General features: G+C 42.4%; 1 protein-coding gene across 7 annotated transcripts in view; it reads left to right on the top strand.

The window, feature by feature from the left end:
* Positions 1-23916, top strand: part of atp8a1 (ATPase phospholipid transporting 8A1) — a 111876-nt gene that overhangs the window by 62432 nt on the left and 25528 nt on the right. For all 7 annotated transcript variants that reach the window (XM_071900261.2, XM_071900257.2, XM_071900259.2 and 4 more), the window contains 7 exons: positions 901-985; positions 2415-2554; positions 4772-4910; positions 7834-7898; positions 13881-14053; positions 15803-15986; positions 18220-18330. In XM_071900261.2, coding sequence (XP_071756362.1) covers positions 901-985; positions 2415-2554; positions 4772-4910; positions 7834-7898; positions 13881-14053; positions 15803-15986; positions 18220-18330 — 897 coding nt within the window. The remainder of the gene's footprint in view (positions 1-900; positions 986-2414; positions 2555-4771; positions 4911-7833; positions 7899-13880; positions 14054-15802; positions 15987-18219; positions 18331-23916) is intronic.

Genomic DNA, 23916 nt, shown 5'->3' with positions numbered 1-23916 from the left:
TCTTGTCAGGAAATCATTTCAATGAGCGGCAGTAAGATTACCATATTTCAAACATGGGTAGCTAGCAAAATAAAGGATGCACCAACACAGTGTGTCACAATTAGGCATTGGGCTAAAACAAACAAACCAGCCTCAATGCACCTTTGCATAGGTTATACAAGTATCTGGACCTCTATTGGGTGGATACAACACCATTCATTCAAAGGGAATTACATCATTTGGAGTAACTTTGATGTTTTTTTTTATTTTGAACACGCTGTTTTGTTCAATAGGGTTGTGATCAGTTGAGAGAGACTGCCATCGTATGGTTTACATAGTCTTCAGGCTCATCAAACCATTCAGTGACCACTCATGCCTTTGTGCAAGTGGAAGAAACCACACCCAGCAGGATAGAGATTATTTTCATTCAGTGAGGGTGATCATCCAGAATGGCTTTGTATTCACTATTCACAAATGTCAGGAAAGTGCATCCCTGCAGCTTTGAATATCATTGTATCATCTCCTTTTCTCTTTTTTCCCTTCATTTTCTGTGCTTTGACTCTGCAGGCTCAGCGAGTAGATTGTGTTTTAGTAAAGTGTATTGTTGATCTTGCTGAAATGTTTTGATTACTTTTATATAACATTTATTACACATTACTTAATGCTCAAACATAGACTCATTTATCCATGATTCAGCCCTATTTGCATTTTTTGTATTCCCTTCTAATTGCTTCTTAACCATATGACCATTTCAATCGTGTAATTCAGATGGTCTCATGGTTATCGGGCAAATATGAGGAAAAACAAAAATGATAGACTCATAAGTGCTGGATGCAGGCTGACTCACCCATTTAGCCACTCACCCAAGGTTTTTTTTTTTTTTTGGGTGTCAGTAGCCAATGACTGTTCGTTTCCCTTCAGGACACAGTGATCTATGACCGTCTGGCTGACAGCTCTAGGTACAAAGAGATCACATTGAAGCACCTCGAACAGTTTGCTACAGAGGGTGAGTGGACAAACATCGCCCCCTGTCTACCAGAAGTAAAACATCATGTAGGATGTTTCTAATGTCTATGCATCCCTTGTTTATTTCTCCCTGGTAATAATCATCACTCGATAATCTGTTGGAACAGATGCAAGGGTTTTGTTTTTTTCCTGAGAGTTTATCCTCATGGGTCATTTTTGGATGACCAGTTAATGTCATTATAAGAAGAAGCAAGGAGAAGCAACGTAAGACAATGGAGCTGAGAGAAACTGCATCATAGGCTCTTCTTTTTGCTCTGTGTTCATACTGCCCCCTTGTGAGACACCAGCAAAATGATGTCATCGGCAATATGTGATGTAGGCTAAAGATAGCACACAGGACAGACTCTGAAGATCTCCAATAACAGTAATGTGTGAAGGGCTAGATAAAATATAAGAATTTCCTTTAGTTTTTTGACGAGGAGTGTAACATTTAATAAGCATATATAGTTTAGAATTTGGTAATTGTTTTTTGCGTTAAATCTGTTGAGAGATTTTAGTCTTTAAACAGATGCACATTGATATGAGCTACAAACATGATCAGTGGAACAACACACAGACATCATATGCCTGTTAATCTGTTAGCATCTGTATTTAACCCGGCTTGGAGTATTAGATGGGTGGGGTTTAACGCATTAGGACAATTCAGGTAAGTTATTAACTTGTCAGTTATAGAAAAGTATATTTAAGTGACTTAAAAGTACTTCCCTGTGACTGTAGAATTGCTCTGGTGCTCATTGTGTGGGAAACCCCACCCATCTGATACTTTAAGTAGGTCAAAACAAACACCAAGACAACACAAAAACCAGGATTTCTAGGCAGGTCTAGAAAGTCTAGAGAAGTATGGAAAATAAATTTGGTAATTTTAAGTCTCCACTAGAGAACAGTGGAGAAAAATATGACCTGCCAAAAGGCCCGGAGAAAACAAAATGAAAAGTTTAGAAGCCACTTCAATGCAGAGGGTGGAAGTTTAATTGCTTTGTAGGTGCACAACAATAAGGTGCTTAAAGAGCAAAACAGAACACAGTGATTGGCCTCTATACTACATGCAGGATAAGCAACACATTTCAAGCTTAGCGCTCTTCCTCAGGCAGCATTGAAAATGTATTGTGTGTATTGTGTGCTGTGTAGCAAACCCCACCCATCAGATACTAGTAAGTAGGTCAAAACAAACGGCAAGACAACACAAAAAAAGTTATATGCAGGCCTAGAAAGTCTAGAAAAATATGCATACTAAATTTGGCAATTTTAGGTCCTGTTAGTTACATTGCATAGCCACTATCAGCATAAATCCTATTGAACACCCTTAAATCAACAAATTAAGGTCTTGAAATCTTGAAATTTTGAAATGGAAAATGGGTAGAAATCTTGAAAATTTACCCAGGTCTCCTGATGTTGTTCTCTCCATGCAGGGCTGCGCACTCTGTGCTTTGCGGTGGCAGACATCAGTGAGTCGTCCTATCAGCAGTGGCAGGAGGTCCACCACAGGGCCTGCACCTCCCTGCAGAACAGAGCCCTTAAACTGGAGGAGAGCTACGAACTGATAGAGAAGGTTTGTTATGTCAATAACCCTGAGATGTGGGTGGTAGATCCACAGAATGAAACGGATACATAGACAGGTTTATATTGGTATCAGCCCTTGCCTCCACCCACCACAACACCAACACCATAGCCACCTGTTCTGTTCTCTGAACTAGTCCCCTAGCCCACTAGTCCTGTATCAGCCAAGAAACATTTAATATTGGAATGTAGTCAGCTTGGCAAATGAGATTATGAGCTGTTTATTTACCTGGCTGCCTGCTGCCTTCACCTAATGTACACTGTTTCACACAAACCATCTGTTTGATAGTCTTCAGTGGATCTGCAGCAGGATCAGACTGGCTTCCTTTATTCAAGCTGAAGCCAGAACCTCCTGTGTAATTAATGCAGGCTCGTCACATAATCACACTCGGAAATCTGAAAAAAATGACAAATTTGTTTGTGTATGTGTGTGAGTGTGTCATTTAAGATATTACCAGGAAGTATAATCAGTTCTCTGTGAGGAGCGTCTATGTGGAAGCACTAGTCAAACACAGGCAGCCACACTCGTAAATCAACCGCCTGGCATGTTCTTCATGGTCGCCCAAGGCTGCCCAAAACAAATGGACGCAATCAATCATGAAATAAACATGAAAGCTTTCAGAGAGGAGAATGCAGTGTGGTACACAGCTCAGTGGGTAGAGCATGGCACCAACACTGCCAGAGCTTGGGGTTCAGTTCTCCCTGGGGCCACCCAAACTTAAAAATGTATGCACTCATGCCACAAGGTGGCACAGTGGAGTTGCAATGAAATTTGAAAGACACAGGCATTCCAAGGCTGCTTGAAAACAGTAAGGTACTTCCTCACCACATCTCCCAAACAAATTGCCCATAGAGATCAGTTACAGTAGATGGGTATAAGACTGTCAAATCCATATAAGAATAGGTCTAATTGGTGTAGAAAAGCATGGTGAATTTCAAACAATAATTCAACTTAGTGAAGGATGCACAACCTCCAAGTTTCACTTAATCCCTACTCATTGCCTCCAATAATGAGTGGTTGTGGTTCTTTGAAAGTCCATGTGGGATGAAAGCTTTAAGACTATTTTTGTATCAGATGATTTCTGACTCTCATAGTAACTCACTCTAGAAATTCCCAATATATAGTTACATGCACAACATGCTTGGACCACTAAATATTTCAGGAAAAAAGTCAAGAGGCTAGTGTTAAACGCAGCCATCAGAGACCGACAGCCTTGTGGTCTGGAAAGGAAGCATCATACACTGCAGCCCCAGCCAGATGAGCAGTGTCCCCCCTCTGCCCTGGGTCATGTGCATTAACACACATTTGCAAGGTTGTAACTTCTTTTCTTGCATGTCAGGCACAGGGCAGGAAACTCACTTTGCCCACTGTCCACAGTGTCTGGTGGATTCACAGGTTTACCAGCCACTGTCACAGTGCTGCCTTACAAATTTACATCAAGCATAGAATAGAACCCCTAAATTATGGTTAGTTAACTACCAAAGTGACTGGCAGATTAAACAAACTTTACATTTGGCTGGTGGCTGCCGTTATTTTCCCATCCTGGCTAGGTGGTTAAAATTCAGATCCATGTGGTTCTTTTACCATAATTCACCAAGAACACCTTTAACAACCACCACTGTAAGAATAGAGCAGTTCACACCAAGACGCACATGAGGACTCGTCAGACACAGACATGTTCTCCCACAGCCATGGTTTTCACTGCTGTGTGGCTACAGACATACAGGCAGCACAGCTCAGGTCACAGCTTAGAGAGGGCTGACCATCGCTTCCCTCGCCTCTCCTCTGCAGCTGCCTCTCGTCTCCCTTCCACTCCTGAGTCCTGTCAAAACTTTGGCCCTCTGCTGGGCCTTACGAGCCCACAACCTGTCCCAGAGACCAGCTAGGCTTCCTGAGAAAAACACACCTATTGTGAGGGTGTGTGGGCGAGCGGGTGGGAATTTAAGAGATGATGTCCACAGATGTGCAAACACACACACACGCAGACAGACACACACAGAGCTTACTACCTACTGATCCAAAACCCCTAAAGCCCTCAGTGGCTTAGCTGGGTGATAAACAAGAGCAGCTGATGAGGGGAAAAACACTACTGTGAGTGAGTGACATAGTCCCGGCCCCCATATTTCTCTGACACATGACGTTGTAAAGCCCCTCTCCTGTCAAATCTCCACTTGCTGACTTTTTTTTTTCTCTTTCTTTCTGGTGCAGAACCTGCAGCTCCTGGGCGCCACAGCAATAGAGGACAAGCTCCAGGATAAGGTTCCTGAGACCATTGAGACTCTGATGAAGGCCGACATCAAGATCTGGATCCTGACTGGGGACAAGCAGGAAACAGCCATCAATATTGGTAAGACTCAAGGAGAGTAAGATGAGACTGGTCTTTGGACTTGATTACTTATTTGGACACTGGTCTGATGTGTATCATATGAATGAATGTCATACTGTTATATCACTGAGGCTACTAATAATAATAAGATACATTTATAGTCAAGGAGTCCCATAAACATTTCTCCATCATGACATATCTCTGCGAGTGCACTTGGTCTCAAACCAAATGGAAAACCACAGGTGAGCCTGGTCCTTGGTGAGGAGACATCTATATCAGGCCCTGACAGGTAATCCAGTCAGCCTGTGGTCATTCCTCACCCAGCAGGACAAACTACTGACAAGCACAATGTTTCTCCGTCAGATCTGTCCAGCTGAAGCATCTGTTGCAGAATGCAAGATGATATACGAGCACACTGCACTGACAGGAAATAAAATAACATACATATGTACACAAGCAGGCCCGTTTCACATATCTGGTTCCCCTAGGGGCTTCAGCCTTGCTGGTGTTATCAGAAAGCCCAAGGACTAACATTGGTTAAGCAGAGTAGCCCACCTTCCTCTTCCTCGAAGGGCCTGGCCATTAATAACCCTTAGATGTGGCTGAATTAGCGCAAATTGCTACAAACGAGTCAACCTCGAAACAGCCAACTTGTTAAAAGAGTCCGGAAAAATAGATATTAAAAGCACCTCTGTTTGTGGCTACCTACCACTGTGGGCTGGCTGAATCAGCCCTTTGTGCCCGCCGTGCCCAGATGTGAGGGGGCTCCTCAGAAGCACATGCTCACGGGAAGTATTTTTACAGGTCCGCCGTTTCACTGAGTTTCTCTGTAAAAGCCCCTCTCAATATTGACTTTGTTTTTTACTATTTTCCTCGCTGAAAGACGATCCCCATTACCAGGGTTCACGGCGCACCTTTCGCCACTCTGGACCGGTGAATTTAGCTCATCGCAATTGGGTTGTTTGTGGTGGCCCAAACCACCTGAATAGCACTCTTTGCACACCATCTTGGGCAGAAATCAGTGCAAATGGAGCTGAGTTTACTTGTTTTAACATACTTAAGATGCTGAAACATGGCAGGGTCAGTTTGGTCTGACTTCTGTCCCACCAGAGGCTGTAGAGACTGTCAGTTTTTCAGTCTTGTCCTATTCCCCAGTCCTGACCTATTGTGACATAACCACTTTGACAACATATGTCTGGGTGCCTGAGGAGCAATGTTTGCACTGGGGTAGGCTGTTAGTGCTGTGAGCTGTCCTTGGTTGAAGGGTTTTGATGCTCGGGGCAGGTCAGGGCCAGAACTCCATGAAAGCACACTGCCTGCTGGTCAGCTTGTTGGTAAACTCTGCTCACTGCACTGAAGGTATCACAGATGAGAAGACAGGCACATAAACAGCACCGTGTTAATCTTGGCCAGGGGGTGCATCGTCCCCTCTAGCAGAGAGACTTGAAAAGGTAAATACACCCCCTGGTCTGCCAACACAAACATGAACCCCCATAATACCTACCTTCCCACCTACCTCACCATGGCCAGTCATTAATCTCAGTTTCCAACTCTTCCTCCCTCCCCTCCATCCCTCCTAAAATCCTAGTGTCCACTGTCTGGCATCCATTTTGAGAGCCTTCTGTACCCATAATTTGTGTCTTTAATTGCTGCTCCCATTGGAACCTCTGAGATTACTGTGTGACATGAGTGTCGCTGTTACACATTCCCTAACTCCTTTGGGAGCCGTGTTTAGTTCCGCCTGAGCTGGAGAAAGGCCAGGAATTTAACTTTCTCTGGTGAAATAAAAAAAGGCAGTTTGGCTGCAGTGAAATGAGCTTAAGGTAAACACATTAAGCGGAAGGGCTGTGGCAGGAATTGACAAGGGGGGAAGGGGGCAGAGACAGTGTTGAGATGGGGAGACATTTTCCACACATTGGCAAATTTTTGGAAGTTTGCACCTTAGCAGTTAAGAAAACAATCTGCCAGACCCAGACCCCAGCCCTGTTTGGTTTTGACTCTGGAGGTGAAACCTCCTCATTTCCTCATGGAAGCCCCCCTCTGTGTGTACCATGTGTGCGTGTGTTTGTGTCTGTGAATGCATGCGTGTGTGTGTGTTTTGTGCATAATCTTATCTCAATTTCACTCACATAAACTGCCACCCATGCACTGACAGATTTGGGCTTCATGGTAAACCCCTTAAAGAAACTAAAATCTCTTTCAAAACACAAGCAAATTGATGAAGCCCACAAATATTCATGTGGTCACGCCACAGATGGCAGCCTTTTCATATTGCAAAGGGATTAGGCTAAGGATGTAGGTCTGGGTTCCTGAGACATTTCTGTTTGCCCCCAAGGGAGTCTCTATCTGCCACCTCTCTGGTGACCCTGAGCCTCTGTCCCGGCCAAGAGCTGAGGTGGACGCTCCCCAGGGAGCCATGTTGGGCAACACAGAGGTGTAACTGCCCATTAAAACAGGAAACTGACAAACCCCTGTAAACCAAAGTCATTAGTCATGTCTCGAGACGCTGGCTCTGAGCTGTAACATTTTAATTACCATCCTTTAATATGCTGTATTGCTGTATCCTCTAGTATGCTTTAATTGTTCTATTTTTTTCTTTTTTTTTTTTTTTTTTTTTTTTTTTGTTAACCCTGACATTAAATTTGTGTTGTGTGTTTGGACTCCAGGAAGACAACTTATCACTGAGATTCACGCTAATGAGGATCCTAATAAAACTAAGCTAAACTACTCTTTGATGCAGTGGAGATTGTCTCTTTGAGTAGCTGTCTGTCTGTCTGTCTAAATATGTCTGTTAGTATAAAATATATCTGTTTGTTAAATATATCTTTTTGTCTGTTACCTACCTACCTACCTACCTACCTATCTACTTATCGTATCAATCTAATCAATCTGCTCTATGAAACTTTGAACTACATCTTCAGTTTTTTTCTCTGTTTTATTGTAGGACATTCTTGCAAACTACTGACCAAGAACATGGGCATGCTGGTGATCAACGAAGACACTCTCGATGTGAGTAATAACCCGAAAAGTTTGTTTCAGACTGCCTTGCACACTGTAACAGCAACCTAACCAACACACACACAGCTCACTATTGTTCCACAACTTTTTTATTCATACACTGAGGTGAGTTTCACATCCATACATCTTGAGTCTGTTTTTCCTTTTAATCTACACATTAAATGTTATTTTTTTGTCTGTCATTCAATTTAATCCAAATCTCAATCCTCCTTTTCAGTACTAATTACAAGAGTAACCCAAAATGCAGTTTGCTTCATACTTGCATCCTACACCTTCTTCAAAATGATTTACTACCAACACAAATACACTGACTCATTGATTATTTAATCCATTTGACCAGGCTCAGTATGTGCTTACTAACCAGCATTACTGATTGCCATTGTTCGCCCTCTGTGTACTGAGAACTCGCTCGTTGAGTGACGTTGGCTAGCGCTGGACACTAGGCCTTCAGCCTGTGTTTGCGTAGCGCTTCATCTGTCAACATGCTATCAGATGAACTGCCTTAGGAGCTCTCTGTCACTGTTTCTCAGCCTTTATTTATCTCCTATTTTCTTTTTGCCTATCTTCTGTGACTCATATAACAGCTGTTGCTCTAGTTGTCTGCTGCATCTACAGTGAGGATGCGCCCATGACAGAGGGGAAGCATAATAGTCTCTCAGTACATTGGATGAAATAGTAGCTGCAAAGAATTCTTAGTGTTTTAGGTTAAACTCCTTATGGTACCAGATGGGTGGTGTTTACTGCATCAGGACAGTTCAGCTAGTCTCAAGTTTTCAATCAGAAAACAGAAAAGTACTTTACAACTTACTTTACTGTGATTGTCTTAAATTTCTGGCACTCATTGTATTATTCTTTGTGTCTACACAGCAAACGATATCACATGGTACTGTAAGCAGGTGAAAATAAGTGCTAAGATTTATTTGTAAATACTCTATTTACTAAATACTGTTTGCCCCATGAAAGAGAAACAAAAAGATGATGTTGGCACATCTTGGAGCACAGCTTAACCCCCCCCCCCACGCGCACACACACACACACACACACACACACACACACACACACACACACACACACATCCTCTACTCTCCATTTGAAAAAAACTGGCCTGAAACTGAAAGGAGGAGGCCACAGGGAGCCGTCCACACACACAACCACACACCCCAAATCTGCCTTTAACATCTATTTAAGACATCCAGCAGAGAAGTCTGTTGACCCCCGGCGGGAGAGCCTTGTCTGTTGTTTCTGGAATTGAAAGGGGCAAGTCCCTGCACTTCCAGCAGGAGAAAGCTAGGGAGAGGAGCCACAGTTGGAGAAGGAACTCAAAGACTGGCTTGAGTGTGTTGGACAAGGAGGAGGGAATGGTGGGAAGAAGGGGATGGAGAAATTAAGGAAGGGAGGGGAATGGGGGTGGGGGCTTGTGGTGATGACGGACGGCCTTCACTCTGTCAGCCAGTCGTTAAGCGTGATAAATGGAGTGAAGGTAAAAATTTGGGGTCGGTGCATTCATAAAGCACACGGACCGGCGCTTTGAAATGTCAGCTCCCATTCTCCTGTGGTTGCACAGATGCTTACATAAGGCAGTTTGTTAAAACACTAAGGGAGAGACTCTCCTCCACCAAGACTGAGGGGGCTCAGTGAACAGAGGGCCAAGCGGCAGTGCTGGTAATTTGGAGTGCTCTCGTGTTGCGAAAGAGAGTAATTGGAGCATGTCTTCCCTCTCTGCAGTGTTTAGAAATGGTTATCAAAGAGAGAACAAAGTTTTAGACAGCTTGAAAGCGCTCCAAGACATCCCCAGTACTAAATTTTACAATCACTGAAATTCCCAAAGTGATACTTGTTCTCCAAGGTAGGATTAGGTCATTTGCAAAAGCTTCATCTTCTAGTCAGCACGTTTAATCATCTGGGGAGCCGACAATGATTAGTGAAGACCATGAGGGTGTTGGTATTAGTATATTACAGTCTTCTACAGACTATAGTCACAGACGCACCATTTTAATTTGTTTCCAGTTTTCGCTAGCCCAGCTGTCTGATCTCCACCGACAGGTGAAGCTGCAGTAGATCTAGATGGGTCAGAACGGTGATGCAGAAGTGTGTGTACATGTGTGCGTGTGTGTGGTCTGAATGGAAATTGAGCATTTAAAATGTGGCTTTGTGCACGTGTATCTATGTGACATTTGAATAATTTGAAATTAATAATTCAGTGGATGCAAATAATGCTTTGTGTGAGTATTTGTGTGTATGTGTGTGTGTGTGTGTGTGTGTGTGTGTCCATGCACCTCTAACCAAGGTGAATCCCCCTCTTTGGGTGCCTCTAAGTCTGTATAAGACAGATGATGACATTATGCCCATACAAATGTCCAGATTTCTCATCATGAGTGTCACGTCCTGTTGGCTATATCACTCAAGAGCTATATCAACAATGGAGCTCAGTCTTTATGGGAAGCTCTTGTGGATTTCTGAATGGACGCCACATACCCACTCCCAAACCAAACACTAGCTAGTCACATAGGCTAAACTGGTCATTATAGCCATAACAAAGAGGCTTTAGGAGGAGACATGTAGCATTACTGCTAAAATTCCTCAGTGGAAATTAGGGGGGAAATGGCCGCTCTACTTGAGGAAATGGCTGTTATGGTAAACTGTGCTTATCACAATACGTGATGAATAGATTTTACCCCAAACACAGTGAATTCTTTCTCATACATACTGTATACCGGCTTGTACCAAGTATGCACACACACACACACACACACATGCACACACAGAGACACATGCACACACACACAGATGTTCTCATCTAAAGTTGATCTGCCAACTGAGATGGAGATGCTTTCCTCTGGATTCTGTGGTTCAATATAGATGTCACACAATCCATGCCTACTCTGACATCTGACATGTGCTGTTCCCTACACACACACACACACACACACACTGCTTGCCAGCTCATGAGCTGCTTTACAGCCCCCATCAGGGACGGCTGTACTCATGTGGAGAAGTCCTCACAGCTGCTTTTGTGTCTTCATGTTCAGTTTCTCTCCTCTGTTAATCCATCATCTTTCTCTGTGTGTCTCCCTCCCCATGTCTCACTCTTCCTCTCTCACTTTGTGAAACGTAAAGCCCGTCTCTCCAAATATTTCCTTTAAGATGGGGTTTCAGAGTTTTGTTATGCCAAGCGAGCGTTGCATGATCCCATTGGTACAATCGGGCCGCTTTGAGGTATCTGACCTCGACAGCGGGCCGGAGCCCTCCCTCCCTCTGCACTGTTCATGGCCACCAGGTCACTGCGATTTCATAATGATTACAGCTGTTCGGAGCATCTGCTTGGCACATTAGTTGTGATATCTTCCATGTATCGTTGATGCGGTGTTTCCACAAGGCCTTGCTGCCCAGTTGAATGTGTTACTCCCACACATGCTCGTGAAATCAGTTATGATACACACACATTTCGCATTGGGACCACTCCACATACACCTGCCACATACTCTGTTCCACTCAAGCTGTCCTTTACAGACATATGGCTGTATCTCTGCTCCCATACTAATGTATTTCTGTATTTTTCTTCTATTTACCTATCTGTGGAATGGCTTTCAAACATGCATTAGTTCAAGAACAAAATGCAAGTGCAAAACTCAAAACAGAGGAATATAAATTTGGATGTTTTATGCAAATGTCAAATCAATTATCCACTAATTTTATTGTACATTTGGGAATATCAACGGTTTTATTTGCTGAATATTTTATCTCACAACTGTTTTATTTACAGATTAGAATACATGTCTACAAATGCGAATACCCACTTGGAAATATGATATTTCACATTCACAAATCTGAGAAGGCATTCGCACATATTATGATACATAATGCACATTTGTCAATACTTAAGTCATCATTTCATTCCCATAGAAGTTGGTTCTTTTTCTTTAGCAAGTTAATGCTATTTGTTCATTGGTTCAGTATGTTCACATTTCTACATCTTGAAGTAGAATGTAGGTTTATTTTAGACAACTTGATCAAATCAGAAAATGTAGTTCTTTTGAGTTATGCCTTTATTATGCGTAGATTATACAAAGTTATTGTACATGAATTATTCTGGTTTGATATTTCAGTCTTAATTTCCTCTCCCCAGTTAGGATTTCAGTGTCAAAATTTTGTTTGCTTTAATCTTTTTTGCAATGTAAGTTCAGACAGAAATCTGGAAGATGCCACAAATGTAATTCATATAGTTTTAGAAACCTGATGACTTACTTTTGTCAATGTACAGGCTCAGCACAAGACCTCACATTTTTATGAACACATCTATGCAGTACCTGTTCTTGTCACTCTGATAATGGTTACAAGATTGAGTTTTGTTTCCTGATGGCTTCAACATCTGGAAGGAAGATGATTGAATGACGAATAAAATGATGATCTCACCACTCTATCCATCTCAGTCTGTATGCCCTGTACCAGCACTTAATCCTGCTGTCATCCTCATATTTATGGCTTTTCTTCATCACTTGTCATCACAGCTGTATATATCACCAAACACCGAATATGATCCATTCAGATTCTGAACTTAACTCGTTTAAGTTCTCGCCTCATGGCTAAGGTCTGGATCTGAGTCCAATAAGCATGTGAAACATGGCCAAAACATCAGCTGTGCAGCAGCCTGGGATTAGCTATAGTAGCTATAATCTATCAACAGTCCATTTTGATTTAGAGACTTATAAAATACTCATCCTCTGAGAATGGACTGAGGAACCTGTAGTATTGTATGAGGCAATCGGAGCACCACCTTGGTCTTTCTGTAGTGTTGCTCTACAAACTTTGAATTGTGAGGCACAAGCAGTGAAACAAATTCATCCCTTGTACAAATGTTGTCTCCTGCCTAGTCCTCAGAGTTTATATGTCATACATTCAGAGGAGAAGATGCTTGTTTTAAGTCCCGCTCATTGCTCCAATAGATGATCTGCCAGTCATAGGATACTGTTTAATAGGGGAAATCATGCCGTGGTTCAGTGCATTTCTCAGCCAATTCTCAAATGTAAAACTAACAAAAAAAATGCATATTTTTCAGGTCAGGGGTGATTAAAATGGTCCAGGATTAATCAGTGCATAGAAATATTCCTGGCTTCCACTTTGATCATATTCAGCAGGGGCAGGGCTTTCCTGAAAAAACAGCTTAGAAACTTACAACAATCAACTTTGAAGCTGAGAGCAAAATTCTGAATCAGTGAAAGTAAAAATCTCCCTTGACGCCTGTCATACTGTTATTGATGCCTCATAACATATGCATTTTTTTTTTATTTTTATTTTTTTTTAATGAACCATCAAGCTGTTGCTAATAAAGCATGGCATATATGTTTATGTTTTTTGGTATTTTCTTATTTTCCATCATTGCATTATATTCTAACATCTGTTGCAAATCTGAATTTACTTGGCAAACATTAATAACCTTTTCCATATGTTAAGATGAGATTACTGTATTACCACTGCAGAGAGCGATTGTGAAAGCGGGGTGAAGTACTGTATACACCCAGTGAAATCATTGAGAAGAGGAGTTCATTTTTTGAAAAACTTGAAGGATGGTCAAGGCTTTATTTCATACGACCATATGAAGTCATGCATAAATATATATGCATTTTATCAACTTTGTCAGGACAATAGATAGTGTTCTTATAATAATGTTATAATAACAATATCTATATTTGTATTCGTTACAAAGAGTGACATAATGCTTTGAAATAAAAAGGAAATCACAAGGAAAACAAAGCAACCATATTAACTAACTAGACTAACTAAACCGACATATACATTAATTAATCGTTAAAGGCAAGACTTGCGCGTCAGACTCCATTAAGAACCTCTCAGCTGGACAGAAATAGCTAAGATTATTTTACAGTAGTATTATGATAACAGTACAACATTTCTTAAACATTGTAGACTTAAAATTATAATAACTAATGTTCATGACATCTTTTTCTGTGTATACAGGGAACAAGGGAGACCCTCAGCCACCACTGTGGCATGCTGGGAGATGCCCTGTACAAGGAGAACGACTTCGCCCTCATTATCGACGGAAAGACTCTCAAATACGCCCTTACATTTGGAGCAAGGCAGTACTTCCTGGATTTGGCCCTGTCGTGTAAAGCAGTCATATGTTGCAGGTAAGGTAACAAAGTTCACACAATGAAGAAAGTGTTCTTTGCTCATTGCATAGGTTTCTACATACAAAAAACAGTTCAAGTGATTTTTAACTATCCACAAAATTGGTATATTTATATATCAGTTCTGAGAACTGAACTTTACGTATACAGTAGTATCCTTCCTATCCATTGTTTTACTGAACAAGACCATTAGACTGTAGTAATTGGACAAAAATGTCTGTTATAATCAATGTTCCTGCATTAGAGAGCTCTTACAGATCCTCCTATGAAATAAGGAGAAAATCAAGTCAATTATCTCTGATTTCTGACATGTTGCACACTCTTGGTATTGGAATTTAGTACTTGGGAAATACTCCAATACCCCATTTTACCCTGGTATTCACCCAGTTTTCCATATATGCAGCAGTAGCAGTGTATCACTAGAGAAAATCAGCTCACAAGGAGCAAATCGGCTTTTTATTAAAAAGTATTTTTAGTTTTAATTTTATATAATTTTAATTATTATTAATTTTAATTTTAATGAATTGAATGTGTAATTAAATGTTATGTAAAAAATCACTTTTTTGCCACAAAAGTCATTGAGTGTTTTATGGCTGCAATTTAAAACCTGTGATGGTCATAAATTAAAAACAACAACTTTCAAAATTATGAAGGTGCACTGTGTTGACCTGCCTAGGCCACATTAATTAAAGGAAGTACTTAAGTGCTCAAGCGACCGTGACAGGGTCCGGGGCCAGAAATCAGCACCATGTTCTCAGAACAACAGCAAACCTACAGGTGCCACACTATGACTCAGTCAGTTTTTTTTCTCTACCAGCTTTTGCCTGGTACACACTCTGCGGGCACCAAGAGACGCCGGGAGATGAATGAGGCCTCTTTAAGCCGGGAGAACATAACCATAAACAGTTTCACAGGAATTTGCTAGCTTAAGAAAGACGTGCAGTTTACGACGTCATCTCTGGAGACTGACTGTACTGTACATCACCCCTACACCTCTGGCCTTCACAGAGGAAGCTCCTGTGTGGGAGGCTGTGGGCCTGGGTGTCACTGAGGGGATAAAGTAAAGTTTGAAGTCTCGTAAAGGAGGAGTTATAGGATGTGTCACAACCATCACATAATGATTGGCTGTACTTCATGGACCTAGTAAGGTTAAGTTAGTCAGACAGGGGTCTTAGGGGAGGGAGAAGGCAGCAGGCAGAGGGAAGGAAAGCATCTGTCATCTGCAATTATCTTCCAGAAAATGACAAATGATTTTGGATAATTCTTACAGGAATATATTCCGTTCAAAATGCCCCTCGTGTTTAGTATTTAGTGCAGCCTATCTACAACAGGCCGTTATGTTCACACAGTTGGCACGCCTGACTGTCTGTCTCAACCTTCTGTGCTGTTTTCTGAGGTTGAGGAAGAGCTTTGGGGTTTGTAAAATGCTGAACTCAAGACTTTCTTAGAATAAATGTTTTTCTATGCGCACCTCAATTACATTGCTCAATACTGGGAAAGTATGAAATAGAATTTCCTGTGAGAAAATGCCTTCAAATGTTTCCTGGGGTGCTGTGTATAATCTGAGGTCTACTATCAATGTGTTTTGCACTGTCCTTTGCACTACATGTGACTTCCTGTTGTCCTGGTACCATCAGTATGCGCTGTGAAACTCCCAAGTTGTGAATATATCGCTGCACCAATATCACCAAGACAAATTTCTGCCCATTAATTGTTCTTGGTGACTAACCTTCTCCTTCTCTCCTTTAGAGTATCACCACTTCAGAAGTCAGAGGTGGTGGAGATGGTGAAGAAACAGGTGAAGGTGATCACACTGGCCATTGGCGACGGTGCCAACGACGTGGGCATGATCCAGACAGCTCATGTTGGCGTGGGAATCTCAGGCAATGAGGGCCTACAAGCAGCAAACTCCTCTGACTACTCCATTGCCCAGGTGAGCAGGGTGGCAGGGGGTTGGGCTATATATTATCAGATGTTACTGTCATGTGCCTTTCTTGTACATTTTAAGAGAAATGGAGAACATTTTGGTTAAACTTTTTTTAAGTTTAGAGATGGAGAGTTGTTGGAGATGGAGGATAAAAGTATCTAAAATGGGAACTTTGCCAAGGATTTATTGTCTAAATTAAAAGGCGAAAAAAAGGCAGGTTTTAGGTTATGTCAGTGCCTGCCTGGAGCATGCACCTGTCACCAGCCTTTGTGTAGTCAGAGAGAGTCAGAGACACTGAAAAATCTGCCAACGCAGTAGAGTCTCATTAGTCATTATTTTTCTTCTGCTAATATCCAAGCTGCATTATTCATAGAGCTAAAGACTGCTAAACTGTGGAAATTTAAAAATGTGATTTTTAACTTGATTAATGTCATGTTTGCATAGGAGCTACAGGTGTCTGACAAACTTTTTTACTTTATCTTTTTTTTTTACTTTTTACAGTGTTTTTCTACATTGGAATGCAGCATTGATATTGGTTTACATTCCGTCTAAAAGTTAGATTCTACACAATTCTTTGTCTTTTTACTGTCTTCTTAAGTACAATGAGTGTTAGTGATAACCTGGCACATTATTGTGAGTAACCCTAGATCAGGTATCTTCTGGGGCATTACTTATACAGTCGAGCAGCAGCACCTGCAAAACAGGCATCTCCCGACACTCAACTCCCAACATAGCTATACAGGAAGAGATCCGGCAAAATGCTATGTAAACACATTCTTATATCCTAGTAACCAGTATGTCTGAAACTCAGCATCGATATGCGATACCCATAAGCAAGCAGAATTGTGCCAGCGACAAAAGCCATGGAGCTCTTATATCATGGTTCTTTTTCCACACAGCGTGCCGCTCAGTACTTAATGTTTCTATTATAGCCACAGGGCTTGAGACTAAGGGAAGCCAATCGTTGACTGAAACACCGCACATTCTCTGTGCTTCAGCATCCAATTACTCTTAAAGAGACTTGGGTTTGTCTTAAGTGCCCCCTTCCATCCATATGACATGTAGAAAGCGTATGTCTTTCAAAGGCAGGTGGCCTCTTATAATCCATTTAGGTTGCGTCCCGGCGTCAAATTAAATTACTCCTCCAGACTTGTGGTGTTTTCCCCTTATTGGCGTAACGGTACATTACCTGTAATTTGCCGACTGCATACTAAAATCAATCCTGCGAAGTTGTGTAACTTGTTTTTCTACTCCTTTACTGATTACATGATGTATATTAATGTTCTGCAGCATCAGATGAGTTCATGCTGCTGTAGTTTATTATTCAACCAGTTTCTAACGCTTTGTAACTGAGAGCTAGAGTCGGTTTTCTTAAAGCTCACTGGTATCTGTTGAAGCAAGTGGAGGGTGAAGAGGCTCCAGGCCGAGGCACCTCTGCTGTCTGTCTGTCATCAGCTCAGCTCTGTGTTAACTGATTTTTGATCCGACCATGCTAAGGGTCAGACAAACTGGAGGCTCCAGTCTGCTTTCATTTTGCCAAGGAATACCGCTGTTCTACTGAAAGACAAGCAGGCCTTCAAATAAGCAAAATTGTGTTTACCTAGAGATTTGCTATTTGGTTTTATAGAGACCTGTTTCTCCGGTTTCAGACAAATTTTAAGAAATGTTCCTGTTGTCAGGGGAAAGATGAGCGGATGCAGTGTAGACGTTCTGCTCATGGTTACACTGTGTGCTTTGTTTTAGTAATTTATGGGCAACTAAGATGAAGTATTTGCCTCAGAGAGTTCTGCTCCAGTGTAATCACACTCATCAGCAACAAATTGCCCTGAAATATGACGTGCACCACAGGCCCCAAATAGTAGGATTATTATAAATCCATTTAACTATTATGCTGAGCCCTTGGAGACCAATAACCCCATGTGTTCTCCCCTGTTTTCAGCAACTTAAGGCAAGCCTGGGTCTGGCAAAATCAAACTTTGACCAGAAATTCCTAGAATGTGTCAGTGAGGGCAAGGGCAAGATCCCCCTTAATGGCCAGCAACCCTTTTCCTGCTGTGAAATGACGTTAAGGCTGCTGCTTTCTTTAATCCAGGAGTTCCTGTAAACACGATAGTGTTCCAGGAGGGCTGGCACTGATCTCAGATAGTGAAGACCCATAAGACAGTGAACTGTGAAATACCCAGAGTTCTGCTATTCATTCATCTTGGCTCTTTCCTCCCCTCACTTCTCTCCCACACAGTTCAAATACTTGAAGAATCTACTGCTGGTCCATGGGGCCTGGAATTACAACCGTGTAGCCAAGTGTATCCTGTACTGCTTCTACAAGAACATTGTCCTCTACATCATTGAGGTAAGTCTCATACAGTAGCTCTCAAGGCCGAGAGTCATGCTTAGAACCAGATTTGAATGGCAAGCATTGAGTTTTTTCCATATGACATGATTAGGTAAAGGCAAAGTTTCCTTGTTAGAGTTTCCATGTTTGTATTTCTTGTTGACTGGCCCCACACATTACCTGCCAATTTGTGTGGCTCCTTGCGTGAATGGTTTGAGTTTACCCTTTTGACATGGCTGGACAGAACACACACAAACACACACACACACACACACACACACACACACACACACAGTAATGAAGGGAAACTATACCTAGTTTAACTGGAAGTCTGCATTTAGGAAATCTCTCAGTTATTAGAGCCCTAGAATATAAATCCAGACAGCCCGCCTGAATACTTGCGAGATGCAGCCAACTCACTAGTGGTCCGTATGCCTGTTAATCATTAATCATCAATTCATTTTTACCAATTTATACTCTGTTGACAGCAGAAACAGCCAAACATATAAAACTGGACAGACATAAATGCAAAATGAATAATACGTTTTTGCTTCACTGATGATCCAAAAATATGTGGTTTGGTTGGGAAACTACAAGTGGGGAATGAGTGTGTGCAAGCTATCATGTTTTTTGCTCTCCCTGTGTATCGGTGGATGATGGTGCAGGAATGTTGCTCCCAATATTGTTCTGTTGGCATGTGGTATGTGTGATGGCATTTGACAGACACCAGACCCAGTGCTGATAGCAGGTTCAGAGCTATAACCAAGAGTGACCAGACAAGTTAAGGGCTTGCTATCAGCACCAGCTTTATCATAGGGAGTGCTCGGATGTTTTGATCTACAGGCCGTGCACTTGTCTGATGGAAGTAGCACCTCTCGAACAGCTTATCATCTTCTAAAATCCCTAATTCAGAAGTCGACAGAAGTCAGAAGACATAATTTGGCAGTAATTAGTGCTGTAATATAATTAAGAGAAATGTTCTTGCGTAAAATTGAAAGCGTATGCTAATAAGAATAAAATTTGCTCTTACTGCCACTTTTGTGTGCCTGGGGAGGAAGGGGGAGGGTGGTTCGATAATTACTTATTTATGATAATTGGTGATAAGCGTGCTACAATTGCCATTATGCTCCACACTACTCTCGCTGATACTTGGATAAAATAGATGGCAATGTACAGTTTTTACATTTTCACCATTATAATATGACAAGCCCTAAGAATCATGCTTTTGGAATCAACCCAAATCCTTATTCCTCCAGTACATAGACATTTTTCAAAAGTGCCCCCCCACCCCCCAACCCACCCCCTTTCTATGCTGACATTCCTCTGGCTTGAGCTGTCTGCCTTAGGGGTCCAGCAGCAATAGAGACACCGTGAATTACACTCTTCCTCAGCCTTTGCTCTGGAGTGAGACATCGGTGAACAGCAGGCAGTTTGGAGCGTGCTCCCTGGCCGGCTATTGAGGGGCAGAAGAAGATCAGCCACATGTCATGAGAATGTCACCACTTGACAAAATGCCCCAGCACGTTGATGGGACAAAAGGGTTGTACGGCTGTGCTACCGCATAACCCGTCATGGAAATATGAGCACTTTAAAATTCTCTTTTTTTCATCCTCTTTCTGTGGCACTTGACCTCTGAACCCCCTTTTTCATCCTCATTCTAGTTTATGTGCCGTGGAAAATCTCTGTACAACCTTTTACATTCCACCATGTCTGCATCTAGCTTATCTATGGTGCCGTGCAACGAAAGAGCCTAGTATCTTTTTCCAGACCGTAACTGCAAACATGTAACTGTTTCATCAAATTGCCCTTTTTGATATACTGTACTATACCAATTGCAAATGTGGAGCCGCAATAAAATTCAAATTGCAGTCAACAGTCGTTATTTCTGAAGGGAAAAACACTAGATATAAAATGTAATGTATGCCTAAATGTTGGATTCCTTTAACTGTTGTCTGTAATCTGGTCAATATATCACTCACTGGGAATTTACTCTTTAAGCCCAAGATAGTTGGCACAACTTCCTGTGTGTTTGCAAAGAGCAGAGCTTCATATATAAAATCAAAGACCATGCAAACCCCCCCCCCCCTTCCTCTTTCTTTCTCTCCCATTTTCACTCTCTCTCTCCTTCATGTGAATTCTAAATGGACCTGTCGACTGGCAGAACCCTCATTCACATTAAAACTTCCTCAAAATTCCTCTCAACTTCGTTTAGCCTTTCTTTGTGTGTCTCTTTGAAACGTACCAGGTCCCTTTTCAAAGGAGGTCCTTTCCTACAATTGGAACATAATGTCTATAGTTCTAACTGCAAGGCGAGCTTCCTTCCAGCACACCTTTTGTTACTCTCTGAAAAACATAACTCCCCCTCCCCCCATGCTACGCTCCTTCAGGGGATTCAAGTAGATAATAGGGGATTTCTTCTCCGTTTGGCTGCTTCAATATTTCAAACACCCTGTTTTGTAAGGCCCTGACATCCAACACAGCAGCAACCCCAGGGTATAGGTAAAAGCTACATTTGTTGCGCTAATAGGTTTACTTTTGTGGTTGCATGTTTTTCTCGTCGACTCCCAGGCTACGTTGCAAGGAGAGAATCACGGATGTTGAAGGGAATTTTAACTTTTTTGTTCGGGGCACCTTTGTCTGGTACAGTGTGTGTTACAATCTGAATACCAGGACCGGGGGACTCTATACTTAAGCCCCTTTTCCTCTCCCTCTCTTTCCAGTGGGTCTTTGGTTCCTTTTGAGAGACATAGAGTAGGAGGGTGAAGGATTCTGTGGCCATTGTGGGAACTGTGAATGTAGGTGCAGCTCAGTCTGAGTCTCTCGGAGCAGTTGTGTGATCATTGAGGTTTTTGCTGCGACTCGTTGAGGGTTAATTGTGAGTCAGGAAGTAAGACTGTCACTCCAATGGGTGATTGACAAATGGAACTGCTCCTGCGTTGTTTTCTCATGGTTTTCCCAATGCTGTTGATTAGGGTTAGCATTGCTATTGCTATTCAGTGACAGAACAGTTTATGGAGAGACCAAGTCAAGTCAAATTTATTTCTATAGCCCTTCATCACAAGCATGTCTCAACGGACTTTACAAAGAATGATCCTACCAAGATGTAACTAATCAGCAATCAGTCACAAAACAAAATTATTCAATAAAGTAAGCAACAAAATAAAGCACAAGGAAAGAAAACAAAGCACAAGACAGAAAATAACATGTTGGGCCTACCCAGCACCACTAACCTTAGCCCTCCCAGAAAAAAAAATGGAAATGGAAGAGACCTTGGGCGGGCCAAGGTTTACTTGTATGGAGAGGCCATCTAATCAAATTTGGACAGTCTCTTTGCATGTTCATCCTTGTAGCGTGAGTATCCATCTGATTGAAAGAGCCAGTCAGAATTTTGCAAATATGTTTGGACACAAAGTGGCTCAATGATAAATGATGTTTGAAGCAGTATTCATAACTACTACTTTGTTACAAATTACTCTGCTAAGCAAAGAACAAGTGGTGAAAGGATTGGATTCAGCCACATCCAAACTAAGAGACCTTTCCAAAGGAAGCCATAGCAACTTAATTCAAATGACTGATCCAGCTGGCTACTCATGTTTGATTGACACCGTGGCAGGGTGCTACAGAGTGGGCTGATGGACAAGTGGCATTTATGAGGCAATTACATGAAGGCTCATTCACTGGGGCTCAGAGTAGGTAGGGAAGGCCGGGAGTTGCAGAGCAAAGCGTACCGACTGGTAGCACACTGAATGAAACCACAGAGACCGTGGCCAGCATTGTAACACGGCTTGCCCCTCTCCCACCACACATTACCAGCAGCTCCTTCTTAACTCTCTTTATGTCCCTCTTTATTCCTTGCTTTCTTTGTGTATACATTTCATCAGCAATTCTGCAATACTAAGCTTAAGAGCATCAGGACTCACATTGTTGGGGACAAATGTCATGCCCCTCACCCTCCTTCTAGACAAGGGCTCCACAACTGTGGAACAGCCTTGGAATCATTGATTTTTGATTTGCTGATGAATATGCAAGGAGTCTTCTTATCTGCTAGCCCCTACCCAATCCCCCTTTTCTTAACTCCCACTCTCCTCCATCACTCTGTTTTTCATGATGTGCAATGGGGGAGAGAGGCCAGCCACACCCCTCCGCTGAGTGGCACTCAATGAGTAGAAGAAAAGAGGAAGAAAAATCCTGCCTGGTCCTTCCCCTAATGAGCAAATCAATGCATCTGTCCCTCAAGAGAGGGAGAGGCAGAAAGAGAGAGGGGTGCTATTGGGACCCTAAGGACCAGGCCAAAACACTCACACAGAAGCAGTTACCGCATGCTATGAATAGGAGTCTTTTTTTAACTTAGCACAACAATATATCAGCCCAGAGCCCCTCAATGAGCAGAGCTGTAATTAATTCAGCACTTTGACCTACCCGCTAGCCTCTCGTTACCATTGCTTGAGCCATGCTGCTGATTTAACCTGCCTCATGGCTTGGGCTTCATCTTCACATAACCCCTAGCAACGGGCTCTGAATGCAGCAAGGCAAGCCCTAAAACACTCTCAAGCTATTCTCACACTGCCAATAGATGTACTGTACTCTCTGCGCCTATGCAAACCTTGTGATTCTCTTGGTTACAGCCGACTCTGGGCAGGAGTCACATGGTCCCAGATTGGGGTGAACATCCCATGTGAGTGAAAAACAGGCCCCCTCGTATAAAAGAAACAACATCATGGTAGAATGCACCTGATGGAGGGAAGGGCGGGATCTGGAATGGGTGGGCGTGGCAGAGGGGGGAGGTGAGGGGCAGGGTTTAGGGGCGCACACACATACACAGGCCTCGTCTATACACACTCTGCCTCTCCCCCTCGCCCAAGGGAATGAAGTGGAGGGGGTGGGTGACAGACATTTGTTTTGGGACCATTTTCACGCATACGCTCACACGATTGAATGGGAAGGGCCGGTGGTGGATTGGTATTGGTCGTGTAGAGAGTGGCAGTGGCGGGTGGGGCCCTCAAATAGGCTTTGTCCAAAACTGAGAATTTGTAGCAATTCATGCCTTCATAATGAAGTTAAATGAAGCGAGGAAATGCTCGCATGGCCATGTCCAAAACATAGCACCCCTGATGTTCCCTCGACAGCCATGGCCTGAGCAATAGCAGGGGTCTGTTCTGGACCACTGTGTGTCAAACAGCAGCACCGTGAAGGACAGTTTCTGATTCACTGTTTCTCACATGAACTCTAAATCTCACTCCAGAAACAATATTAAGATTGTTCGTGCCATCTTTGCCCATTATATGCCAGACATTTCTGATTTACAACAAACACATGTTTTAAATGCTTGTTCATTCTACATATGTTGTTTATGTGACTACATTTTAAAGGTAGAAATATCCTCTGCTCTGCATATTTGAAACTGCCTCTTTTTTGTTTCTGTTTTGCACACATTGCTTTTTTGAGATACGTACGACTAATCAAGATATGGTGTGAGGCCTCATCTCCACCCAGCATATGGTTTATATTAGCTCTCCCTCCCTTTCCTGACGCAGTATATCAAAGTCTCCATCATGCACTCAGTCCCCAAACCCTAAACTCTAGCCCCATAACTAACCTGGCCTG

The sequence above is a fragment of the Centroberyx gerrardi genome, chromosome 16 (assembly GCF_048128805.1).
Source record: "Centroberyx gerrardi isolate f3 chromosome 16, fCenGer3.hap1.cur.20231027, whole genome shotgun sequence".
Classification (NCBI taxonomy): Eukaryota; Metazoa; Chordata; class Actinopteri; order Beryciformes; family Berycidae; genus Centroberyx; species Centroberyx gerrardi.
Note: the sequence above shows the minus strand (reverse complement) of the source record. Positions and strands in the feature narration are given on the sequence as shown.